General features: G+C 45.8%; 1 protein-coding gene across 1 annotated transcript in view; it reads left to right on the forward strand.

Moving 5' to 3' along the window:
• Positions 1 to 2,714: 2,714 nt before the first annotated feature.
• The window catches only part of LHFPL4 (LHFPL tetraspan subfamily member 4), a 45,344-nt gene continuing 24,690 nt past the window's right edge, over positions 2,715 to 23,368 (forward strand). The window contains exons 1-2 of the mRNA XM_066352033.1: positions 2,715 to 2,831; positions 3,756 to 4,247. Of these exons, the coding sequence (XP_066208130.1) occupies positions 3,842 to 4,247 (406 nt within the window). The 5' untranslated portion in view covers positions 2,715 to 2,831; positions 3,756 to 3,841. The remainder of the gene's footprint in view (positions 2,832 to 3,755; positions 4,248 to 23,368) is intronic.

Genomic DNA, 23,368 nt, shown 5'->3' on the forward strand with positions numbered 1-23,368 from the left:
AATAAGGAATGTAAATTTGTGATTTCCACATTGGGCAGCTGCCCAGGGGCCCACCTTAGAGAGAACCTTGATTACAAGTGCCATTTTAACAACCGGTTCACCAAACTCAACAAAAAATTAGGTATCAGTTCTCCTGAGCGGTGCAAACCAATACCTAATTCCACCACTGAATTGATGCTTCCTGCTCCTCCCCCCCCCCTTCTCTCCCCTCTCTAAAAATGAATAAATAAAAACCTTAATAATAAAAAAAAGCCTGACCAGGCGGTGGCGCAGTGGATAGAACGTCGGACTGGGATGCGGAAGACCCAGGTTCGAGACCCCAAGGTCGCCAGCTTAAGCGCGGGCTCATCTGGTTTGAGCAAGGCTCACCAACTTGAGCCCAAGGTCGCTGGCTTGAGCAAGGGGTTACTCGGTCTGCTGAAGGCCCACAGTCAAGGCACATATGAGAAAGCAATCAATGAACAACTAAGGTGTCACAATGAAAAACTAATGATTGATGCTTCTCATCTCTCTTCGTTTCCGTCTGTCCCTAACTATCCCTCTCTCTGACTCTCTCTCTGTCTCTGAGAAAAAAATAATAATAAAAAGAAGTGATGTGGGTGATGGGCAGATCTCTTCAGTGCGTCATTGCTCTGCAGAATGAAAATAGAACATCCAGTGAAGAACTGGGCGCCGCCTTAGCCAGAATTCTAAGTTCTGTCTTTGAGACTAGTAAATGGACTTCTATGTTTTTTTCCTGGATTGCTTATCTTGGCTTAGTAGGACAGAGAAAAAGGCAGCATTTCATGGCAGAATTAAGGAGAAAAGATGGAGCTTCTGACTCCAGTAACTTGTTTTCAGAATAGTACCCAAACCAGGAGTACTCAAGGGAGGAGACTCTGAGGTGCTGTTGAGGATGACCATTTGCCTGCTTCTTCCTCCTAGCACCTTCTCTTACCCCATGAAGCTGTGAGCTCCAGGAGGGCAAGGACCACTTCTGTTTTATCCACCATCTTCTCCCCAAGGCCTAGCATGGTATTGTGCCTGGCGCACAGCAGGGGCTTTTCACATGTTTATTTCACGGATAAATAAATACATGAATCAGGTTGATCAGCCTAAGTGGCAGGATTGATCCATCTTTTTGTATAAATCAATCCTTCTCTTTGACCTTTGTTCTCCATCTGTCAGGTGGGAGAAGGCAAGGAACAAAATGCTCTCCACAGGCCCATCCAACTTATGTCTCAGGAGTCAGACAGGAGGCCCTCTGCAAGGAACCAATGGAAGGGAACCAAATTTACTGAGCACTCTGTGCTCAGGTAAGATGACCTCACATGAGTCTGAGGTCTCCAAATTGTGGGATTTCATCAACCTATAATTTTTTCCCCATAATTTTTTTTCATTTGAGTTGAAAACAACACTGCCTATTTTTAATTTTGCCATATAAGGACATTAAAAAGAAATTTCCATTAACTATCATCACCATTTCTTTTAAAAAGGGAATTTTACACTAAGGTGGCAGGAAGTACATAATCTCAGGAAAACAACAACCAGTCCCCTCTCCTGAAAATAAAGACAGTTGACAACCTTATATACTTTTTACGTAGATGTAAATTTCATCAGAATGATCCCCTGTGTGAGGCTCAGTATTTGGAACCCAGTAATAGACATTATTTTTCAAACACCTCCTTCCACTTTTAAAATTTTCTCCAATGATTTGAAAGAGAGAGAGAGAGAGAGAGAGAGAAAGGAAGAGAGGGAGAGAGAGGGGAAAGGAGACAGAGAAAAGCATCAACTCCTTGTTCCACTGAGTTGTGCACTCATTGATTGCTTCTCATATGTGCTCTCACCCAGCATCAACCCAAGACCTCAGTTTGCTGGGATAATGCTCTATCCACTGAACCACCCCGCCATGGCTCTTACATTTTTAAGTGAGCTTAACTGCCCACTTTACAGATGGGCAAAAGAGGTTCAGAGAGTGCAAGAACAAGATCACAGAGATAGTAAGTAGTGATCAGAGTTTGTTTGAGTGTCAACCTAGATCACCTTGGAAGATCCTAAGCCAAAGTTATTTCCCTGCAAGGAAAGAGATGACCCATCAGGAAGCTTGAAGTGTGCCTCTAGGATGTTCTCGGCCTCACCTGGAGCCTGAATTTGGGTACTTTGTTCTTAATGATGTGCCCATTTCATATCAGGCACTGGAGAGAGGCTCTTCTCTTATTTCTGGATACTTACCTTGGGTCTTGTTCCTTGTGCTGGCTGACAATGAATGCCCACCGCAGGCATGGGCTGCTAACAGTTTAGGGGTTCCCTCTCCCAGAGATGTTGGCAGTTTCCTAGGAGACTCTGGGATTCGTCAACACCTCCAAGACCCATAGGACTGGAAGCATAATGGTGCAACTTGAGGCACTGTGATAGGCCGTAAGGATGGTAATTTGGGAGGAAGAAATCCGTTTAAATCCTATCAAATACCGTGTTCGGCCCTTCGCCCATTCCCATGGGCGTTGCGAGGACCTACAGCCTTACAGCTTATGCTGAAAGAAGAGGGTCCTCCAAACCACAAGCCCTACTTTGGAGAGGACTTACTGCTCTGGCAGGGGCACGCTGGGGATCGTGACACCCTTCCCGGGTTTTTCCCCGCCCCGCACGCTGGAGGCGGGAGCGCGCCTCCGCTCGGTCGCGCCGGAGCACGAAAGCGCGCGCCTCGGCGCGGGAGCGCGTCCCGGGGAGAGCCGGAGCAAGATGGAGGCCGCGCCGCGGCCGCCGCCTGGGCCGAGGCAGCCGCTGCTGGGAGCATCGAGCCGCGGCACCTAGGTTGTGCCAGTCCCGGACCCGTTGCCCCGGACCGGACCCAGGTTGGTCTCCCCGAACCCCCTCTCCACGGCCGCAGCCTTAGTGAGCGTCCGGCCTGGGCGCGGGGTAGCCTCCCCCCCGCCCCCAGCCCTACCCGGGCCCGGCAGCTTCCCAGTGCCCGGGGGACATCTTCTGCCCTCCACCCGTCCCTCCCGGCCCAGGCTGCCTGGTGGCCCGGTCCCTCATCCCCTTAGCCTGGAAAACCTCTCTCCTTAGTCCTGGCCCGCCAACCCTAGGCTTCTTGTCAGCCTACATCCAGCTCTGGCTTCTGAGGGACCCCTCGCACCCCTGCCTGGGGTCCAGACCCTGCAGTCTCAGACCCCGACTCCTATCTAGCCTCACCCTGATCCCTCCACTTAGCCTTCTTAGACCCTCATACCAGCCCCCACTCCCTGTCCCAGCCCCCATATCCTTCCCAATCCTTCAGTACCAGCCCCTAATATCCCCTTCTTACCCCCTCATAGAAACGCCCAGCCCCCTTTCCACAGCCTTTTTCTAGATACCCCAAACCAGACCTCCTACCTTTAGTACCAGCCCCCCAATTCCCTTCCAAGCTCCCTATATACAGCTCCTCTGCTAATCCTCCAACACCGGCCCCTAGCCTCCATTCCATCTCCGCATGGTCCCCTTACTACTCCCCCAGTACCAGTCCCCAAGCTCCTTCCCCAACTCCCCCATGACCACATTCTAACCCCCCAGTCCAGCTCCCAAATCCTCAGCACAGCCCCCTCATCCCAGCCCCCCAACTTTTACATGGCCTCTTCCTAAGTCCCCGTTTGGATATCTTTGCCCACAGACACCGACCCAACACTCTCATGACCCCCTGCTAGCTTCCACATACCAGCCCCTAGGTCTCTCCAGCTCCGCCCCGGGCCCAGACCTCGCGAGTTCCTTGGCTCAGGGCGGCTTCTCGTGTGCGTCCCCAGCTCCCGCCCAGCAGCCCGGCGGTCAGTCCCGGGCCGGCGGCCCCCGCCAGCCGCCGCCGCCGCCGCCGGCCCCGCCCCCGGGCACCATGCTGCCCTCGCAGGAGGCCTCCAAGCTCTATCACGAGCACTACATGCGGAATTCGCGGGCCATCGGCGTGCTATGGGCCATCTTCACCATCTGCTTCGCCATCATCAACGTGGTGGTCTTCATCCAGCCCTACTGGGTGGGCGACAGCGTAAGCACCCCCAAGCCTGGCTACTTTGGCCTCTTCCACTACTGTGTGGGCAGCGGGATGGCGGGCCGCGAGCTCACCTGCCGCGGCTCGTTTACCGACTTCAGCACCATCCCGTCCGGCGCCTTCAAGGCGGCCGCCTTCTTCGTGCTGCTCTCCATGGTGCTGATCCTCGGCTGCATTACCTGCTTTGCGCTTTTCTTCTTCTGCAACACCGCCACGGTCTACAAGATCTGCGCCTGGATGCAGCTCTTAGCAGGTAGGGGGAACAGCGGGGGCGGGACCCCTAGAACAGGCTTCAGGGATGGGGGCTCCTTTCTTGGAGGAATCAGGGACAAATTCTGCTCCTCTGTCTAAAGACACATCTCTTGGGCCCTGGCTGGGTAGCTCAATTGGTTAGAGCAGTGGTTTTCAGCTGCAGGTCTGCCAACCGGTCGGCAGACCAGCTGTTGAAAAACACCGTGTTAGAGCATCATCCCTATATGCCAAGACTGAGGGTTTGATCCTGATTAGGACACATACAAAAATCAACCAGTGAATGTATAAATAAGTGGAACAACAAATCAATGTTTCTCTCTCTCTCTCTCTCCCTTCCTCTTTCTCTAAAATCAATAAATTAAAAAAATAAAAATAAAGACACACCTCCTTGGTTGTCCCTCAGCAGCCAGTGTAGAGGCGGGAGGATTTGTAAGAGAGACCCCTTAGAACAGGGGTCAGAGCCTTAGACCTGGGTCTTTGGGACTGTGTGGTTGGATATGGGCAGACTGCATTTATTGATGGGTTCTTGTTAAGTCAGAGTCTCTGAGACTCTCTGTTGGCTGTTTTAGGGGAAATGATAATCTGAATGAGGAGTTATTCTAGGTGTGAACAATTTTTGTTGTATTGAAAAAGCATGAGATGAGGACTCAAAAGATCTGACTTTGACCTTTAATTTGCTGACATCATCAATTTGGGAGTTTGACTTTACTGCTCTGAAGCTCAGTTTTCTCATATATAAAATAGTGGAGAGGATTCCAAGAATTTTAAAGCGCTGTGCAAAGATATAAGAGGAGACTGTCTATAGTATCTATTCAGTGTTTGAAATGCAGGTGGCAAAATGGGTCTCTGGGAGACTGGTCTCCATTCCCCACCCTCACACAATACAAGGAGGAAGGTTCTGGTGCTATGCCCAAATGGGAATGAGTTCCCAGGACCCTCTGAAATGTTTGGCTAAGACAGATATCTTACCCTAACAATCAAAGAAGGGCCTTTGGGAATAAAAACTGCTGAGACAGTTTTCCAGGATCCATTAGAGTCCCCTATGCCTGCCCGCCTTTTGATCGAAGACAGATTTTGAAAATTCAGCAACTTGGGCATTTGCCTAATTGCTGGCAGGGAAGAGAGTTGGGCTGGGGAAAGTGGGGCCAGAGGATGGGGGAGGAGGGCTGATGAAGGCTAGGAAAAAGTTTGGGTCCCCCCCAGAGTAAGAAGGAAAAGGGAAAATGTGATGATTATGCAGCAGAGGTGGTTTTTCAAAATAAGCACTTCAGAGTATTCAACAAGTGTTGGCCCCTTCAAAAGAGTCCTTCCGGAGGAGCTGTTATATCAATTGTTGATTTTTTCCACTGCTGAAAACATTGTAGGGAATTATCTTTGGAACATGGAGTGAATTCTCCTGATGGTCATCATTGAGGAGAAACCTTCATCTTTTAAGGAAGAATATGATTTTTGGAAATGGCTGGAAGTCATTCAGGGCCAATTGAGGAAAATACAATGAGTGATAGATTGACAATTTTCACTTGGGATGAAAGCCAAGGTGTGAGGGCAAATCATGAGGCTGGTTTCCTTCCCAAGAGGACTTCTACAAATGTAGGGAGCAATTACTGTGCCATTGCAAGAAATGTCCAAACTCCCCAAAGAACTATTCTTTTCAGTGAGAGGAGGGGAGACAGACAGATTCCCGCATGTGCCCTGATGGGGATCCACTTGGCAAACCCATCTGGGGCTTGCTCTTTTGCTCAGCAACCAAGCTCTTCTTAGCGCCTGAGGCGAAGGCTTTGGAGTCATCCTCAGCACCTGGGGCCAACTCACTCCAATCGATCCATGGCTACAGGAGAAGGAAAGGGAGAGAGAGAGAGAAGCGAGAAGATGAGTGGTGGAAAAGCAGATGGGCACTTCTTCTGTGTGCCCTGACTGGGAATTGAACCCAAGACATCCACATGCCCAGCCAACTGGCCAAGGCCAAGAACTACAGTGTGTCCGTAAAGTCATGGTGCACTTTTGACCAGCCACAGGAAAGCAACAAAAGACGATAGAAATGTGAAATCTGTACCTAATAAAAGGAAAACTCTCCCAGTTTCATACCTATTCAGTGCAGTTCGATGTGGGCTCACGCACAGATTTTTTAGGGCTCCTTAGGTAGCTATCCCGTATAGCCTCTACAGACTTGTCACTGACTGATGGCCTACCAGAATGGGGTTTCTCCACCAAACTGCCGGTTTCCTTCAACTGCTTATCCCACTGAGTAATGTTATTCCTATGTGGTGGTGCTTCATTATAAACGCGCCAATATTCACGTTGCACTTTGGTCACGGATTCAAATTTAGCAAGCCACAGAACACACTGAACTTTCCTCTGTACCGTCCACATCTCGACTGGCATGGCCGTGGGCTGCTCCGCTATATACACGGTGTTACATCATCATATGCACATGTGCACATGCTGCCACATCATCCTACAGAAACTGGAAGGGTTTTCCTTTTATTTGGTGCAGATTTTACATTTCTATCATCTTTTGTTGCTTTCCTGTGACCAGGGGAAGAGAGAGACAAAGAGGAAGGAGAGGGGGAGGGGTGGAGAAGCAGATGGGCGCTTCTCCTGTGTGCCCTGGCCGGGAATTGAACCCAGGACCCCTGCATGCCAGGCCGACGCTCTACCACTGAGCCAACCGGCCAGGGCCGACACATTGTATTTTGAAGAAGGTAGTGTTTATTCAGATGTGGACATTCTCATGGTTTTTTTTTTTACTCTATTCAACTTAGATATGGGACTTTTAGGATCTTTGAAGCAGGTGAGAAGGGAGAATTGTAAGATACAGGGCATATCTTTCCATATTTCTCAGTGGTACCCCGAAAGTGATTTTATATATTCTCATTCTATTCTTCTTTCAAAGACAAGTTGGAAAGGATATGTGGTCAGTTGGAACTTCCAATTCCTCAACCTTAATTTGGAGTCTGCAGATGGGTTGCTGACCTCTTGACCTTTTAATTCTCTATAATCCATGTGGGTTTAATCTTGAGGATTGGGTGAACTGTTTAACAACCCCCATGTAGTTATAACATTTCAGGGATATTAGAGATCAGCTCCTTCAAATACCACCTTCCCCTGCCCCCATTTTAGATTTTTTTATTTATTCATTTTAGAGAGGAGAAAGAGAGAGAGAGAGAGAAGTGGGGAGGAGCAGGAAGCATCAACTCCCATATGTGCCTTGGCCCGGCAAGCCTGGGGTTTTGAACTGGCAACCTCAGCATTCCAGGTCAACGTTTTATCCACTGTGCCACAGGTCAGGCATCCCTTGCCCCCATTTCAGAGAGAGGAAACTGGGCCTAAGGAAGTTACAGTCTTACCCAAAGCCACGCAGCCAGTAGGTGAGTAAACTAGTCTTGACCCCTAGCCCAGTGCTCTTTCCCTATGTTACTGTCCCACAACTGGAGGGCTGTTATCAGAGTTGAGTAGTTTATTCCATTTTACTTAGAGATTCTTGAATTCTCTAGGTAAGAGACTTTGATTAATAAAGTGACACCAAGTAGAAGCCAGAGCACTGGACTATGAGTCATGGGATGGGAAGTCTTGGCTGACTCTTCCTGTGACTCACCATGCAGTGTTAAGCTATTGTTTTTAGCTTAAATCTCAGTTTTCTCATCTGTACAATGGGGGAACTAATCAGTTAGATTAGTGGACTTAAAGTGTCTCTTTCTGCCCTGTGGTGCTCCTAGAAAAACTCTTTTACTAAAGTCATTCCATTCAGAAAGTGAGAAATCAGTGGTCTTCAGAGGAGCTACAAAGAAGCAAAGGGCCTTGTTTGTTTCAGATAAGAATTAGAATGCACCCTAGGTGTATAGCTCAGTTGATTAGAACATTGTCTCAAAGTGCAAAGGTTGCCAGTTCGATCCCTGATCAAGGTACATACAGGAACAGATCAATGTTCCTGTCTCTCTCTCCCTTTCTCTGTCTCTAAAATCAACAAAATAAACATTTAGAAAAAAGAATTAGAATGTTGTTACATGTTTCTTGTTCAAGTGAACTTTTATTCAAGTGTTTTACTTATTTATTATAGTTTACTTGAACCAAACTGACAACATATACTAGGGAGCAAGATCTCAAATTCTCCCTTCAAGTATTTTAGAGTCTTCCAAGTGCAGAACATTGGACCACTGAGAAAATACAGAGATACTTGTCCTTTTGTTTATTTCTTGCCTGCTTTGTGATTATCCTTATGCTAGGTGCTGCAATACTGAGTTCATCCCTGTCCCCAAGGATTTTAAGTCTATAAGATGCAATCTTTGCTCTCAAGAAGTTTACCATCTAGTTGGATCATTATATTGGTCAGCAGTCTTTCAGAGGCAAGTGAGAGAAACCAACTCAAATTGGCTTAAATAGATTAAAATAAAATAAAGAGTGTAGTGTTTTTGACTCCACTTAAAAGTCAAGTGTATCTGGCTTCAGGCACAGTAGGATACAGATGATCAAATAATGCCATCAGAACATATCTTTTTCCATTTCTTGGTTCCTCCATGTTTGCTTATTTTTAACTTTGCTTCTCTCATGAAGGTGATAAATATGGCTACTAGCAGCTCTGAAATTGCATTGCTATAGCTTAGTAATACCTGTTGAAAAAAAACACCTATTACTCAATGATTCCAGCAAAAGTTCCAGAGCTGATTCTTATTGGCTCACATTTGGGCAGGTGTCATTTTTTTTAAAGATTTTATTTATTGCTTGACCAGGCAGTGGTGCAGGGGATAGAGCATCGGCCTGGGATGCTGAGGACCCAGGTTCGAAACTCCAAGGTCGCCAGTTTAAGTGTGGAATCATAGACATGACCCCATGGTCGTTTGGCTTGAGCCCAAAGTTGCTGGCTTGAGCAAGGGGTCACTGGCTCGGTTGTAGCCCCATTTAGGGTACATATGAGAAAGCAATCAATGGACAGCTACGATGCCACAACTATGAGTTGATGCTTCTCGTCTCTTTTTCTTCTTGTCTGTCTGTCCCTCTCTCTCGTGCGCACTTAAAAAAAAATTATTTATTGATTTTTAGAGGAGGGAGAGCTCATGTGCCTCGACCAAGCAAACTTGGGGTTTCAAACTGTTTACCTCAGCATTCCAGGTCGAAACCCTATTGACTGCACCACCACAGGCCAGGCAGGTATTCACTTCTTAATTAATCAGCATGATTTTGTTTAAGACCTCGGCATGTGCCCACCCCTGGAACACATGGGACTGGTAGTGGAGAAAGGTCAAGTCCTGCAAAGGGAAGTAAAATATGGCCACTGTAAGAGGGATAATCTAGGTAAGACAAGTGCAGACAAAAGTGGAACCTCAGGGCAATTGAGAAGGCTGTGGGCTTAGTTGGAAGCTCAGGCTCAAGCAGGACAAGGTGTGGACAGGCATGAGGTGTGGAACAGCATTCTGAAAGGGGAGGAAGACCATGGGCACAGGCACAGAGGTGAGATAACCACATCTGGATGGAATGTAACATCCAGTTAGGGGAACAGTGGGAGGAGGGCCAGGAAGAAGCAATGGGGACACAATGGGCAAGGCTGTCAATTCTGGGTCAAGGAATTTGGACTCTAATCAATAGGTAGTTTGAAGTTTCTATAACTTATTTTTATTCAGGAAAAATAGTTAATATTTTCTGAGCCTTACTATATGCTTGACTATTTGTTAAGCATTTACATGCATACTATTATTTAATCCTCACAACAATCCTACAGAGCAGGCACCATTATTGATATTTTATAGATGAGAACACTGAGCCCCAAAGAGGAAACAGTCATGTGTCCAAGGTAATGCAGGTGGTAAGTGGTGGAGCCAGAGTAACTCAGTCTTTCTGACTCTAAAGCCCAGGGATTTATAAAGGAGCATTAATGGCGGGGATAGTGACAGAATGTGTTTGCCAGAGGAATCAAAGGCAAAGCAAAGGCTGGAAGACTTAGGTGGCTCTTATGGAGTTAGAGGTCAGTTTTTCAGGGCTTCTCAAGACATTTCTGCCACTCTTGATATGGTTCTTCCCATTTACTGAGAACACACAATGTATCAGCTTCTGTGCTAGAAATTTTCACATTCATTATACCATTTACTCTTCATCTGTTAAAGTGACTTACCCAAAAGCCACACACCTAGTGAAAGATGGAGCTGAAAGTTAACACAAGTCCAAAAGGATCTATAACCTGTCTTAAGCACTGAACTGGAACCCAGGAAGTAAATACACATTTACAATTTATAGCTGTAAGCTCTATATACTCAGTGTTTGCCTGTGGGCTGGGTGAGGTTAGCCAAGGGGAGGTTGCTAGCTGGAGTAGACACTCAGGTTGGAAGCCTGGTTGAGAGTATAAGGGGGCAGTGTGGGGTAATGGCTGAAGAGCAGAGGATTTAGCCTGACCAAGTAGTGGCCAAGTGAATAGAGCATCAACCTGGGATGCAGAGGATCCAGGTTCAAAACCCCAAGATCATTGGCTTGAGCACGGGCTCAACTATCCTGAGCATAGGGTCACTGGCTTGAGCATGGGATCATAGACATGACCCCAAAGTTGCTGACTTGAGTCCAAGGTCTCTGGCTTGAAGCCCAAGGTTGCTGGCTTGAGCAAGGGGTCACTGGTTCAGCCGGACCCTCTTGGTCAAGGCACATATGAGAAAGCAACCAGTGAACAACTAAGGTGCCATAACAAAGAATTGATGCTTCTCATCTCTCTCCCTTCCTGTCTATCTGTCCCTCTCTTTGTCTCTCTGTCTCTGTCTCTCTCGCTAAAAAGAAATATAAATACTGACCTGTGGTGGTGCAGTGGATAAAGCATTGGCCTGGAATGCTGAGGTCGCCAGTTTAAAATCCTGGGCTTAAGGCTCCATTGGAGCAAAGATGGCCCGGGCGCTGGGGATGGCTCTGTGGCCTCTGCCCCAGGCGCTAGAGTGGCTCTGGTCGCAACATGGCGACGCCCAGGATGGTCGCAACATGGCGACGCCCAGGCTGGGCAGAGCATCCCCCCTGGTGGGCAGAGCGTCGCCCCATGGTGGGCGTGCTGGGTGGATCCCCGGTCGGGCGCATGTGGGAGTCTGTCTGACTGTCTCTCCCTGTTTCCAGCTTCAGAAAAATGCAAAAAAAAGGGGAAAAAAAACAACAACCCTGGGCTTGCCCAGTCAAGGCACATATGGGAGTTGATGCTTCCTGCTCCTCCCCTCTTTTCTCTCTCTTTCTCTTTCTCTCTCTCCTCTCTAAAATGAATAAATAAATCTAAAATATATATATACAAATATAAATATAAGTAAGTAAATAAATAAAATAAATAAATAAAAGAAAGAGCAGAGGACATAGAATTCTTTCTCTGTCAGTTAAAGCATCATCTCAAAATACCAATATTGCAGGTTTGATCCCCAATCAGACCACTTATGGAAGCGATCAGTGAATGCACTACTAAGTGGAACAACAAATGAATGCCTCTTTCTCTCTCTCTCTCTCTTCTCTCCTTTCCTTTCTGGCTGTCTCTCTAAAGTCAATCAAATAAGTTAAAAAATCTTTAAAAGCAATAACAAGAATTCCCACTCTGCCATTTTCCAGCTGTGTGGGCTTGATTAAGTGGGTTTTCCTCTCTGATCCTCAGTTTCCTCATCTATAAAAGAGATTATTATTGAACCTACCTCATAGGTGGTAGAAAGAAAGAAACAAAATGATGGGTATAAAATGCCAACTGTGGTTCTTCATGAACACTCAATAAATTCTCAGTGCTATTCCTGTGATAGAGTCTGAGTGAAGAGCAGTTTGTGAGGGTCTTTAATGTTCAGGTGGAAGAGTTTGGACTGATGATCAAAGGCCTTGAGAAGTCATAAACTATCAGCTGCAACGGGTCTTACCTATCAGTTTGCCCAACTTCTTCACTTTACAGATGAAAAAACTGAGTCTCAGAGAAAAGAGACAAGTTCATGGTCACAAAGTAAGACCCCCTATCCATGGAAGAGAGATGGTTCTGACCACAGTTCATTAAATATTGAGTGCCTACAATGTGCCAGGCACTGCATGCTGCTAGAGTCACAGCAGAGAACAGAGTGTGTGAGATGGAGTGGGAGGTGGGGGAACTGCAGGTGGAGGTGGCAGCAGGGGCTAGTTGGTGATCCAGAGGTTAGATCTTCCAGCCTTCCAGATGTGTGTCCTTCAGCAGCAGAGGTTTCTGGGCTAGGAACAGCAATGACAAGAGCTCCTGTCACTATGGCTTGGAATATGCATCCACATTCCTCTCATTTCTTGCTGTTTCAGGTTTGGTTTAGGATTCTAGTCATCCAATTAAGTCTTTGTTGATAATGTTTAATTAACACTGCTGAGTACATTGGGGGAATTTCTTTCCTCCCCTCCCCCCCATTTTCTTTCCTCCTCCTGGAACTCTCCCTCCCTCCCTTCTTTCCTTCCTTTTACTCCCCTTCCCTCTTTTCCTAGCTCTTTCCTTTTTCTCTCACATCAGTGCTTTACTGACGGCCTGCTCTGTGTGCCTGGCACTGTGCTAAGCTCTGGGCATCTTAATTAAGAGTCCTGATTCCCAGAGAGCTCATGGTCTAATGGGAGAGGCAGGAAAGAAAACATCACACTTGAAACCATTGAATCATACACAAAGTATTCTGGAGCACAAAGGGGACTTCTGACACAGTTAAGGACAGCTAGAAAAGTCTTTCAAGAAGTAATAGCATTTGAGCTGAGACTTAGAGGATGAGAAAGAAGGACAAGGGCAAGCAGGCAGAATAGACAGCATTATCAAAGACATGGAGGTAGGTAATAGCCTTTTGTGTTTTGGGGACTATAAGCAATTAGGTCAAGGAGGGGTGAGAGTTGAGATTAGGATGGATAATAAAGGCTTTCTAAGACATGGTAAAGGGTTTAGACTTTGCCTTGGAGGCAGCAGATAGTTGTTAACTATTTTTTTTGTTTAAAAATTTCCTAGACATTTATTTATTTATTGGAAAATTTAATATATGCACATGATACAAAATTAAAAATGTAAAATGGTATACAATCGGACATAAATCTTCTTGCCCTCATCCCTCAATGATCCTCCCAGAGGCAATTACTATTAACAGTTTCTTGAGTACCTTTTCCAAGAAATCCCATAAATATATAAGCAAATGCAATTTTTTTGAGAGAGAAAGAGAGAGAGAGAGAGGGAGAGAGAAAGACAGGAACATTGATTTGCTCTCTTTCTTTCTTAATTTTTAAAAAAAAATTTTTTGTGACAGAGACAGAGAGAGACAGATAGGAAGTGAGAGAGAAGGGAAGCATCAATTCTTCGTTGCAGCACCTTAGTTGTTCATTGATTGCTTTCTCCTATGTGCCTTGACCGGGGTCTACAGCAGACCAAGTGACCCCTTGCTCAAGCTAGTGACCTTGGGCTCAAGCTGGTGAGCCACACTCAAGGTGATGACCTCGGGGTTTCGAACCTGGGTCCTCTGCATCCCAGTCTGACACTCTATCCACTGCGCCACTGCCTGATCAGGCTCGAGTTGCTCTTGTATGTGCCCTGACCAGAGAATTGAACTGGCAACCTCTGTGCTCTGGGACGATGCTCCAACCAACTGACCTATTCAGCCAGGCTTAATTTTTATTGATTTTTAGAAAGACAGAGAGATAAGGGAGAGGGAGGGATGGGGGAAGGGAAGCATTTGTTGTTCCAGATGTGCATTTTTTGGTTGTTTACCATGTATGCTCTGACTGGGGATTGAACCTGCAACCTTGTTTTGGGATGATACTCTAAACCGGCGAGGGCCACAAATAATATTTTAAAACACAAATTAGTTACCTATTGCTGCATAACAAATTACTCCAAAACTTAATAGCTTAAAGCAACAAGCACTTATTATCTCTGTTTCTGTGAGTCACAGGAATTTGGGAGCAATTTAGATGAGTAGTTCTGGCTCAAAGTCCCTCATAAAGTTGCAACCAAGACCTCAGTGGGGGTCAGTTGTAGTCCTCTGAAGGTTGACTGAAACTGTAAGAATCTAGCCACACTCATGTGTTAGCAGGAGACCTCAGAATGAGTGTGTGTATATGGGAGAGAGAGGGAGGCTATACTGCCCCACTCCCTTTCTTTGATAACAGCTTTATTGAGGTAGAACTCATATGCCACACAATTCACCAATGGAAGAGTACAATTCAGTGGTTTTCAGCATATTCACAGAGTTATGTAGCCATTGCCACAACCAGTTTTAAGATATTTTCAACAATTTAAGAAGAATCCTCTGCCCTGGCCAGCTGGCTCAGTGGTAGAGCATTGGCCTAGCGTGTGGATGTCTCGGCTTCGATTCCGGGTCAGGGCACACAGGAGAAGTGACCATCTGCTTCTCCACCCCTCCCCCTTTTCTCTCTCTCTCTCTTTCTCTCTCTTCTCCCACAGCCACAGTTTGATTGGCTTGAGCAAGTTGGTCTCAGGTGCTGAGGATGGCTCCATGGCCTCCCCTTCAAGTGCTAAAAAATGACTCCAGTGTTAACAGAGCAACAGCCCCAGATGGGCAGAGCATCGCCCCCTAGTGGGCTTGCCAGGTGGAACCCGGTCAGGGCACATGTGGGAATCTGTCTCTCTGCCTCCTTTTCTCAATAAATAAATAAATAAATAAGTAAATAAATAGATGATAGATAGATAGATAGATAGATAGATAAAAGAATCTTCATTCCCTTTAGTTATCACCCCCCAAACCAATTTCTCCATCAGATTGTTCAGCCTCTAAGCAACAAACTAATCTACTTTCTGTCTCTCTATATTAGCCTATTCAGGACAACTCATATAAATGGAATCATATAATATATGGTGTTGTGTTTGGCATCTTTCAGTTAATATAATGTTTTTGAAGTTCATCATGTTGTAGGATGTATTAATACTTTATTCCTTTTTATGGCTGAATAATATTCCATTTTGTGAGTATATCACAATTTGTTTACCCAGTCATCGGTTGATGGACATTTGGGTTGTTTACACATTTTGGCTATTATGAGTATTGCTGTGAACATTTGTGTACAAGTTTTTATATGAACATATGTTTTTCTTTCTTTCTTTTTTTTTTTTTTTTTTGACAGAGACAGAAAGAGAGAGAGAGAGGGACAGATAGGGATGGATAGGAACAGACAGAAAGGGAGAGAGATGAGAAGCATCAATTCTTTGTGGTACCACCTTAGTTGTTCATTGATTGCTTTCTCATATGTGTCTTGACCTGAGACTCCAGCAGAGCGAGTGACTCCTTGCTCAAGCCAGCAACTTTGGACTCAAGCCCATGACCTTGGGCTCAAGCCAGCGACCATGGGGTCATGTCTATGATCCCACACTCAAGCTGGCAACCTCAGGGTTTTGAACCTGCATCCTCTACGTCCCAGTCTGATGCTCTATCCACTGCACCACCACCTGGTCAGGCTGGACACATGTTTTCATTTCTCTTATGTATGTACCTAGGAGTGGAATTGGTGGCTCAATAACAACTTTATATTTAACATTTTGAGAAACTGCCACAATGTTTTCCAAAGTGACTGTACCATTGTACAGTACCACCAGCAGTGTATGAGGGTTCCCATGTCTTCATATCTTCATCAATACTTGCCATTATCTGACTTTTTGATTATAGCCATCATACTGGGTGTGAAGTGGTATCTCAATTTTGTTTTGACTTGAATTTCCCTAATGATAAGTGATGTTGAACTTTTTTTTTTCAGAATGTTCCCATATAGGAAGAATATATAAAAATATTGGTATTTATTCAGTTGGAGGTTACAAATAATTTTTTATTCTTCTAGGTGCTTTTCTGTGATTTAAAATTTTCTATAATATGCTTGTACATATTTACTGTATAAAATAAAATAAGACTACAAGAAAAATCAGGTGCTGGACTAAGAAATCATTATTTAAAGGTAGAACATTAAAAAAATAAAATAAAAATAAAGGTAGAACATTAAGCCATTGTGTAACCCAGGTATTTGGGGGCATGGAGGGCCTTTTTGATCACAGACTTCACTTTGAGATACTATTCCTGAAATCAGTAATCTCTACCTTCATTATTTCTTCCTCTAAATTAAAAGAATTTTTACCCAAGAACAACTTCCTTTGATAAATTATAGCAACTGTTACCAAAGTACTAAAAAGAGATTATTGTGAAAACAATGAAAAATAAATTTTCTAACAGCATAAAAGTGAAAACATAAGCAAAGATAGGCTGGCCAAATTATTTTGTTCATAAAAGTGAAAACATAAGCAAAGATAGGCTGGCCAAATGATTTTGTTAAGAAAATATAAATTGAACGATGGCTTTAAACATATATCTTAAAAATAGAACTATGAAGCCATTATCATCTAAATTCAGCTTAGAAGTTGAGGTTATTTAGACACAATGCACTAATTAAAATCCATTTCTGCAGTTCTAAAATGAATTTGAAGCACATATTTGGGCTTTAATAAAAGGAATAGTACAGTTATGAGTACCTTTATTTTATTTTATTTTATTTTATTTTATTTTATTTTATTTTTTTGAATCTGGAAACAGGGAGAGACAGTCAGACAGACTCCCGCATGTGCCCGACCGGGATCCACCCGGCACGCCCACCAGGGGCGTCGCTCTGCCCATCCTGGGCGTCGCCATGTTGCGACCAGAGCCACTCTAGCGCCTGAGGCAGAGGCCACAGAGCCATCCCCAGCGCCGGGGCCATCTTTGCTCCAATGGAGCCTTGGCTGCGGGAGGGGAAGAGAGAGACAAAGAGGAAAGCGCGGCGGAGGGGTGGAGAAGCAAATGGGCGCTTCTCCTGTGTGCCCTGGCCAGGAATCGAACCCGGGTCCTCCGCACGCTAGGCCAACGCTCTACCGCTGAGCCAACTGGCCAGGGCTATTTTATTTTTTATTATTGTTTAATCATTTTATTTTTCAACTACCCTTGACATACAATATTATATTAGTTTCAGTTGTACACCCCAGTGATTGGACATTACATAAATTACTAAGTAATCATACTAATAAATCTCATACTCATCTGACACTGTATATAGTTATTAGAATTTTTTTCCTTTTAGTGAGAGAGACAGACAGGAAGGGAGAGAAATGAGAAGCATCAACTCATAGTTATGGCACTTTTATTTTTATTTTTTTTATTTATTCATTTTAGAGAGGAGAGGGAGAGAGAGAGCGAGAAGGGGGGAAGGAGCTGGAAGCATCAACTCCCATATGTGCCTTGACCAGGCAAGCACAGGGTTTCGAACCAGCGACCTCAGCATTTCCAGGTCGACACTTTATCCACTGCGCCACCACAGGCAAGACAATGGCACTTTTAGTTGTTCATTGATTGATTCTCATATGTGCCTTGATGGTGAGGTGTAGGCTTCAGCCAAGCCAGTGACTCCTTGCTTTAAGCCAGCGACATAGCGCTCAAGCCAGGGCCCCAAATTGCTGGGGTTTTTGTTGTTAGGGTTTTTTTTTTGGACATTTATTTTATTGATTTTAGAGAGAGAGGGAGAGGAAAGAGGAGAGAGAGAGAGAGAGACAGGAACATCGATCTGTTCCTGTATGTGCCCTGATTGGGGATCAAACTGGCAACCTCTGTGCTTTGGGATGATGTTTTAACCAACTGACCTATCAGGCCAGAGCCCAAATTGCTGTTTTGATTCTGTGCTTCATTTACTCTACTGTTAGTTTCCTGTAAATTATTCTTCATTTCTGTTAGTGTATCCTTTATTTCTGACTGGTTCTTTTTTATGGTTCACTTATCCTTTTTTATGCTGTTGAAGTTCTCTCCAAGTTTATCTGTTCTTCCCTTAAGTTCATTGAGCATCCTTATAACCAGTGTTTTGAACTCTGTATCTAGTAGATTGCTTCTCTCCATTTTCTTTAGTTCCTTTTCTGGTGTTTGTTCTGTTCTTTCATTTGGGACATGTTTCTTTGTCTCCTAACTTTGGAAGCCTTCATGTGTTTGTTTCTACATATTAGGGTAGAACTACTACATCTCTCAGGCTTGGTAGAATGACCTAATGTAGTAGCTGTCCTGTAGGGTCCAGTGGCACAGCCTTCCCATTCACTCGAGCTGGGCATTCCAGGTGTGCCCCCCAACCCTGTTTGGAGGTGTACACATTCCTGTTGTTGAGCCTTGATTGTTGTGGGCATATCAATGGGCTGGATTTACACCCAGGACAATTGGCTGTAAGGACTGGCTGTGACCACTGGAGAATCAGCTGTGCAGGGGCCCACCCATGAAGCAGGACTTACAGCAGTGGAACTCTAGTGCCCACTGAGTCCACCCCTTGAACATGTTGCTTGTGAAGGAGGTTGGGTGGTGCTTCCACATGATATGAAGCTGTCCACTGGGTGAACTGGCTCAGGGACCTCCTAGGAAATACAGGCCAAGGTCAGTCAGCTACCACCTATGTCCTGCCCAGAACCACCTGCATGAGCAACGAAACAAACTATAGATGGCTGCTACTTGTGCTGGGCTTAGAGGTGCCCAGGAGAGGCCAAGGCTGTCTACCATTAGCACCTGGTCTGAGGCCACTTAACAAGAGATATGGGGCACACTGAGGCCAGATGCTGCTTATTTGAGATATTTTAGAAAAGTCTGAAGCGTGCACCAAGATAGCCCTTTCTTATGGAAAAGCCACTGGAAACATATTGGGTGGGCCCAAAAGTTGGTGGGCAGGGTCTTAGGGAATCACGAGGGTGAGGCTGACAGCAGTAGCCAGGTTGATGTAGACTTAGCTGTGGTGCTGGTCCACCTGCCCCCTCTGTGGGGGAAGGGCTCAGAAAAGCACTTCTGTCTGGCAGAAAGCTGCCCCCCACTCATCAGCTCTTGTGCTGATGCCAGACACTTCAGTACTCCCCCCCCCCCCCCAAGTATATCTCTGGTGCCTTCAAACAGCTGCCTCAACACTAGAACTCAGAGGGAGTGAGTCTGAGTAAGTCCATGCATGGGCCTTTTAAGAGGAACTGCCTCAGACTCCAGCAGCCCTCTGTCTCACTCAGCCTCATTTCCTGCTGGTTTTTACAGCCTGAAGTTATAGGGATTTCTCTTCCTGGCATTGGAACCCTGAGATGGGGGACCTGGTGTGGGGCTGCAACCCCTCACTCCTCAGGGGGGACCTCCATAGCTGAGATATCACTCCAGATTATTATTTGCTACACATGGGTGTGAATCAGCCCATTCTGTGTCTCTGCCCCTCTTACCAGTCTTTTTTTTTTTTTTTCACAGTGACAGAGAGTGAGTCAGAGAAAGGGATAGATAGGGACAGACAGACAGGAATGGAGAGAGATGAGAAGCATCAATCATTAGTTTTTCGTTGCGACACCTTAGTTGTTCATTGGTTGCTATCTCATATGTGCCTTGACTGCGGACCTTCAGCAGACCAAGTAACGCCTTGCTCGAGCCAGCGACCTTGGGTCCAAGCTGGTGAGCTTTTGCTCAAACCAGAAGAGCTTGCACTCAAGCTGGCGACCTCAGGGTCTCGAACCTGAGTCCTCTGCATCCCAGTCCGACGCTCTGTCCACTGCACCACTACCAGTCTTGATGTACCTCCTCCTTCTTCTTCTTTCTTCTTCTTTCTTCTTCTTTTTCCTCTTTCTCCTCTTCCTCTTCCTCCTCTTCCCCTTCCTCCTCCTCCTCCTTCTTCCTCTTCCTCTTTCCCTTTCCCTCTTCCTCTACCTCCTCCTTCCACCTCCTCTTCCTCTCTTTTTTCCTCCCTTTCCCCCTTCCCCTCCTCCTTATTTTTTTTCTTTCTTTTTTTTTTCTTTTTCATTTTTCCGAAGCTGGAAATGGGGAGGCAGTCAGACAGACTCCCGCATGCGCCTGACCGGGATCCACCCAGCATGCCCACCAGGGGGCGACGCTCTGCCCCTCTGGGGCGTCGCTCTGTTGCATCCAGAGCCATTCTAGTGCCTGAGGCAGAGGCCACAGAGCCATCCTCAGCACCCGGGCCATCTTTGCTCCAGTGGAGCCTTGGCTGTGGGAGGGGAAGAGAGAGAAACAGAGAGGAAGGAGAGGGGGAGGGGTGGAGGAGCAGATGGGTGCCTCTCCTGTGTGCCCTGGCCGGGAATCAAACCCGGGACTCCTGCATGCCAGGCCGACGCTCTACCACTGAGCCAACCGGCCCGGGCCCCCTCCTCCTTATTTTATTTATTGAGCCTGACCAGGAGGTAGCACAGTGGATAGAACATCAGCCTGGGATGCTGAGAAACCAGGTTCAAAATCTGAGGTGCCGGCTTGAGTGTGGGGTCATAGACATGACCCCATAGTCGCTGGCTTGAGCCTAAAGTTCGCTGATGTGAATGAAGCCCAAGGTCACTGGCTTAAGGAAAGGGTCACTGGTTTAGCTGGAGACCCCTGGTCAAGGCACATATGAGAAAGCAATCAATGAACCACTAAGGTGCCACAACTATGAGTTGCTGCTTCTCATCTCCTTTCCTGTCTGTCCCTCCATCTCTCTCTCTCTCTCTCTCTCTCTCTCTCTCTCTCTCTCTCTCTCTCTCTAAAAAAAAGATTTTACTTATTGATTTTATCGGGGGGGTGGAGCGAGAAGTATGAACTCATAGTTGCTTTACATTAGTTGTTCATTGATTGTTTGCTGTATGTGCCTAGGTTTTCGAACCGAATAACCTCAGCATTCCAAGTAGACGCTTTATCCACTGTGCCACCACAGGCCAGGCATGGCTTCTTTTTATAGCTTTAGAGGTAGGACTTCCATTCAGCCAGATTTCAGGCAGTTCTGAATGATGGTTGTTGTGTAGTTCAGTTATATTATTGATGTGGTTGAGAGGATGCAAGTACTGCATTTACCTATGCCGCCTAGTGTTGAACATCTTTTCATGTGCTTATTGGATATGTTTATATCATCATTGGAGAAATAGATCTTCAGATCCTTGCCCATTTTGAAACTGGGTTTTCTTTTATAATTGAATTGCAAGAGTTCTTAATATACTTCAGATACAAGGCCCATATCAGTACACAACTTGCAAATATTTTCTTTCATTCCATGGCTATCTTTTTACTTTTTTGATGGTGTGCTTTGAAGCACAAATGTTTTTAATTTGTACAAAATCCATTTTACCTATTGTTTTTCTTTTGTTTGTTTGTTTGTTTGTTTTTGTATTTTTCTGAAGCTGGAAACGGGGAGAGACAGTCAGACAGACTCCTGCATGCGCCCAACCAGGATCCACCCGGCACGCCCACCAGGGAGCGACACTCTGCCCACCAGGGGGCGATGCTCTGCCCCTCTGGGGCATCGCTCTGTTGCGACCAGAGCCACTCCAGCGCCTGGGGCATCCTTGCTCTAATGGAGCCTCGCTATGCCCGGGCCATCCTTGCTCTAATGGAGCCTCGCTGTGGGAGGGGAAGAGAGAGACAGAGAGGAAGGAGAGGGGGAGGGGTGGAGAAGCAGATGGGCGCTTCTCCTGTGTGCCCTAACCGGGAATCGAACCCGGGACTTCAGCACACCAGGCCGATGCTCTACCACTGAGCCAACCGGCCAGGGCACCTATTGTTTTTCTTTTGTTGCTTGTGCTTTTGGTGTCATATCTGAGAATTCATTGCCCAGTCCAGGGTCACAAAAATGTACCTCTATGCTTTCTTCTACGAGTTTATAATTTTAGCTCTTACCTTTAGGTCTCTGATCCATTTGAGTTAATTTTTGTATTTGGTGCAAGGTAAAGGTTCAACTTCACCCTTTTGCATTCAGGTATCCAACTGTCCCAGCAGCATTTATTGAAAGATTATTCTTTCTCATTTGAATGGTTTTGGTACCCTTGTCAAAAATCAATTGGCCAGCCTGACCAGGCGGTGGCACAATGGAAAGAGTATCGGACTGGGATGCAGACAACCCAGGTTCGAAACCCTGAGATTGCTGGCTTGAGCAAGGAGTCACTCGCTCTGCTGTAGCGCCCCCTGCCCCTGTCAAGGCACATATGAGAAAGCAATCAATGAACAACTAAGGTGCCACAATGAAGAATTGATGCTTTTCATCTCTCTCCCTTCCTGTCTGTCTGTCCCTATCTGTCCCTCTCTCTGTCACACACACATACAAAAATCAATTGACCATAAATATATGAATTAATTTTTGGATTCTCATTTCTATGCCATTGATCTATATGTCTACCCTATCCCAGTGCCAGACTGACCTGATCATTTTTGCTTTGTAGTGAGTTTTCTTTTTTTCTTTTTTCTTTTTTTTTTTTTTTTTTTTCATTTTTCTGAAGCTGGAAACAGGGAGAGACAGTCAGACAGACTCCCGCATGCGCCCGACCGGGATCCACCCGGCACGCCCACCAGGGGCGACGCTCTGCCCACCAGGGGGCGATGCTCTGCCCATCCTGGGCATCGCCATATTGCGACCAGAGCCACTCTAGCGCCTGAGGCAGAGGCCACAGAGCCATCCCCAGCGCCCGGGCCATCTTTGCTCCAATGGAGCCTCGGCTGCGGGAGGGGAAGAGAGAGACAGAGAGGAAAGCGCGGCGGAGGGGTGGAGAAGCAAATGGGCGCTTCTCCTGTGTGCCCTGGCCGGGAATCGAACCCGGGTCCTCCGCACGCTAGGCCGACGCTCTACCGCTGAGCCAACCGGCCAGGGCCTGTAGTGAGTTTTCAACTTCAGGGTATGAGTCCTCTAATTTTGTTCTTTTTCAAGATTGTTTTGGTCATCACACTGCCTTTTATGTACTAACCTTCAATATCACACATCATCACTTCTGCTACACTCAGTTGTTAGAAGTGAGTTAGTAAATCTAACCCACATTCAAGGGGAGGAGATTTCAGCTTTTCCTCTTGAGAGGAAAAATATAAAAAACTGTGGATATACAGGTTACAAACATGTTAGGCTTGTTTCTTAAGTTAAATTTGTATGTAAGATGGAACAGATACATTCATCTATTAGATGAAACTTAGATGTTTGTCTTAACATAGTTTCTGTTTTTACCTTTCTGTGCATATAAATACTTAAACATTTCAAACCTACAGAACTTATCTTGTTCGTAACCCGGGGATTGCCTGTATTTAAAAACTACCACAAATCATAGCATACTAAACACTTGGTTCATCTTGCATTTTCATTCAACAGTTTATCTTGGAGGTTTTCCATTTCAGTATATAAAGAGCTACATTTTCTTAAGAGCTGCATAATATACTTTTGAATAGATATGTCATCATTTATTTA

Source organism: Saccopteryx leptura, chromosome 10 (genome assembly GCF_036850995.1).
Source record: "Saccopteryx leptura isolate mSacLep1 chromosome 10, mSacLep1_pri_phased_curated, whole genome shotgun sequence".
Classification (NCBI taxonomy): domain Eukaryota; kingdom Metazoa; phylum Chordata; class Mammalia; order Chiroptera; family Emballonuridae; genus Saccopteryx; species Saccopteryx leptura.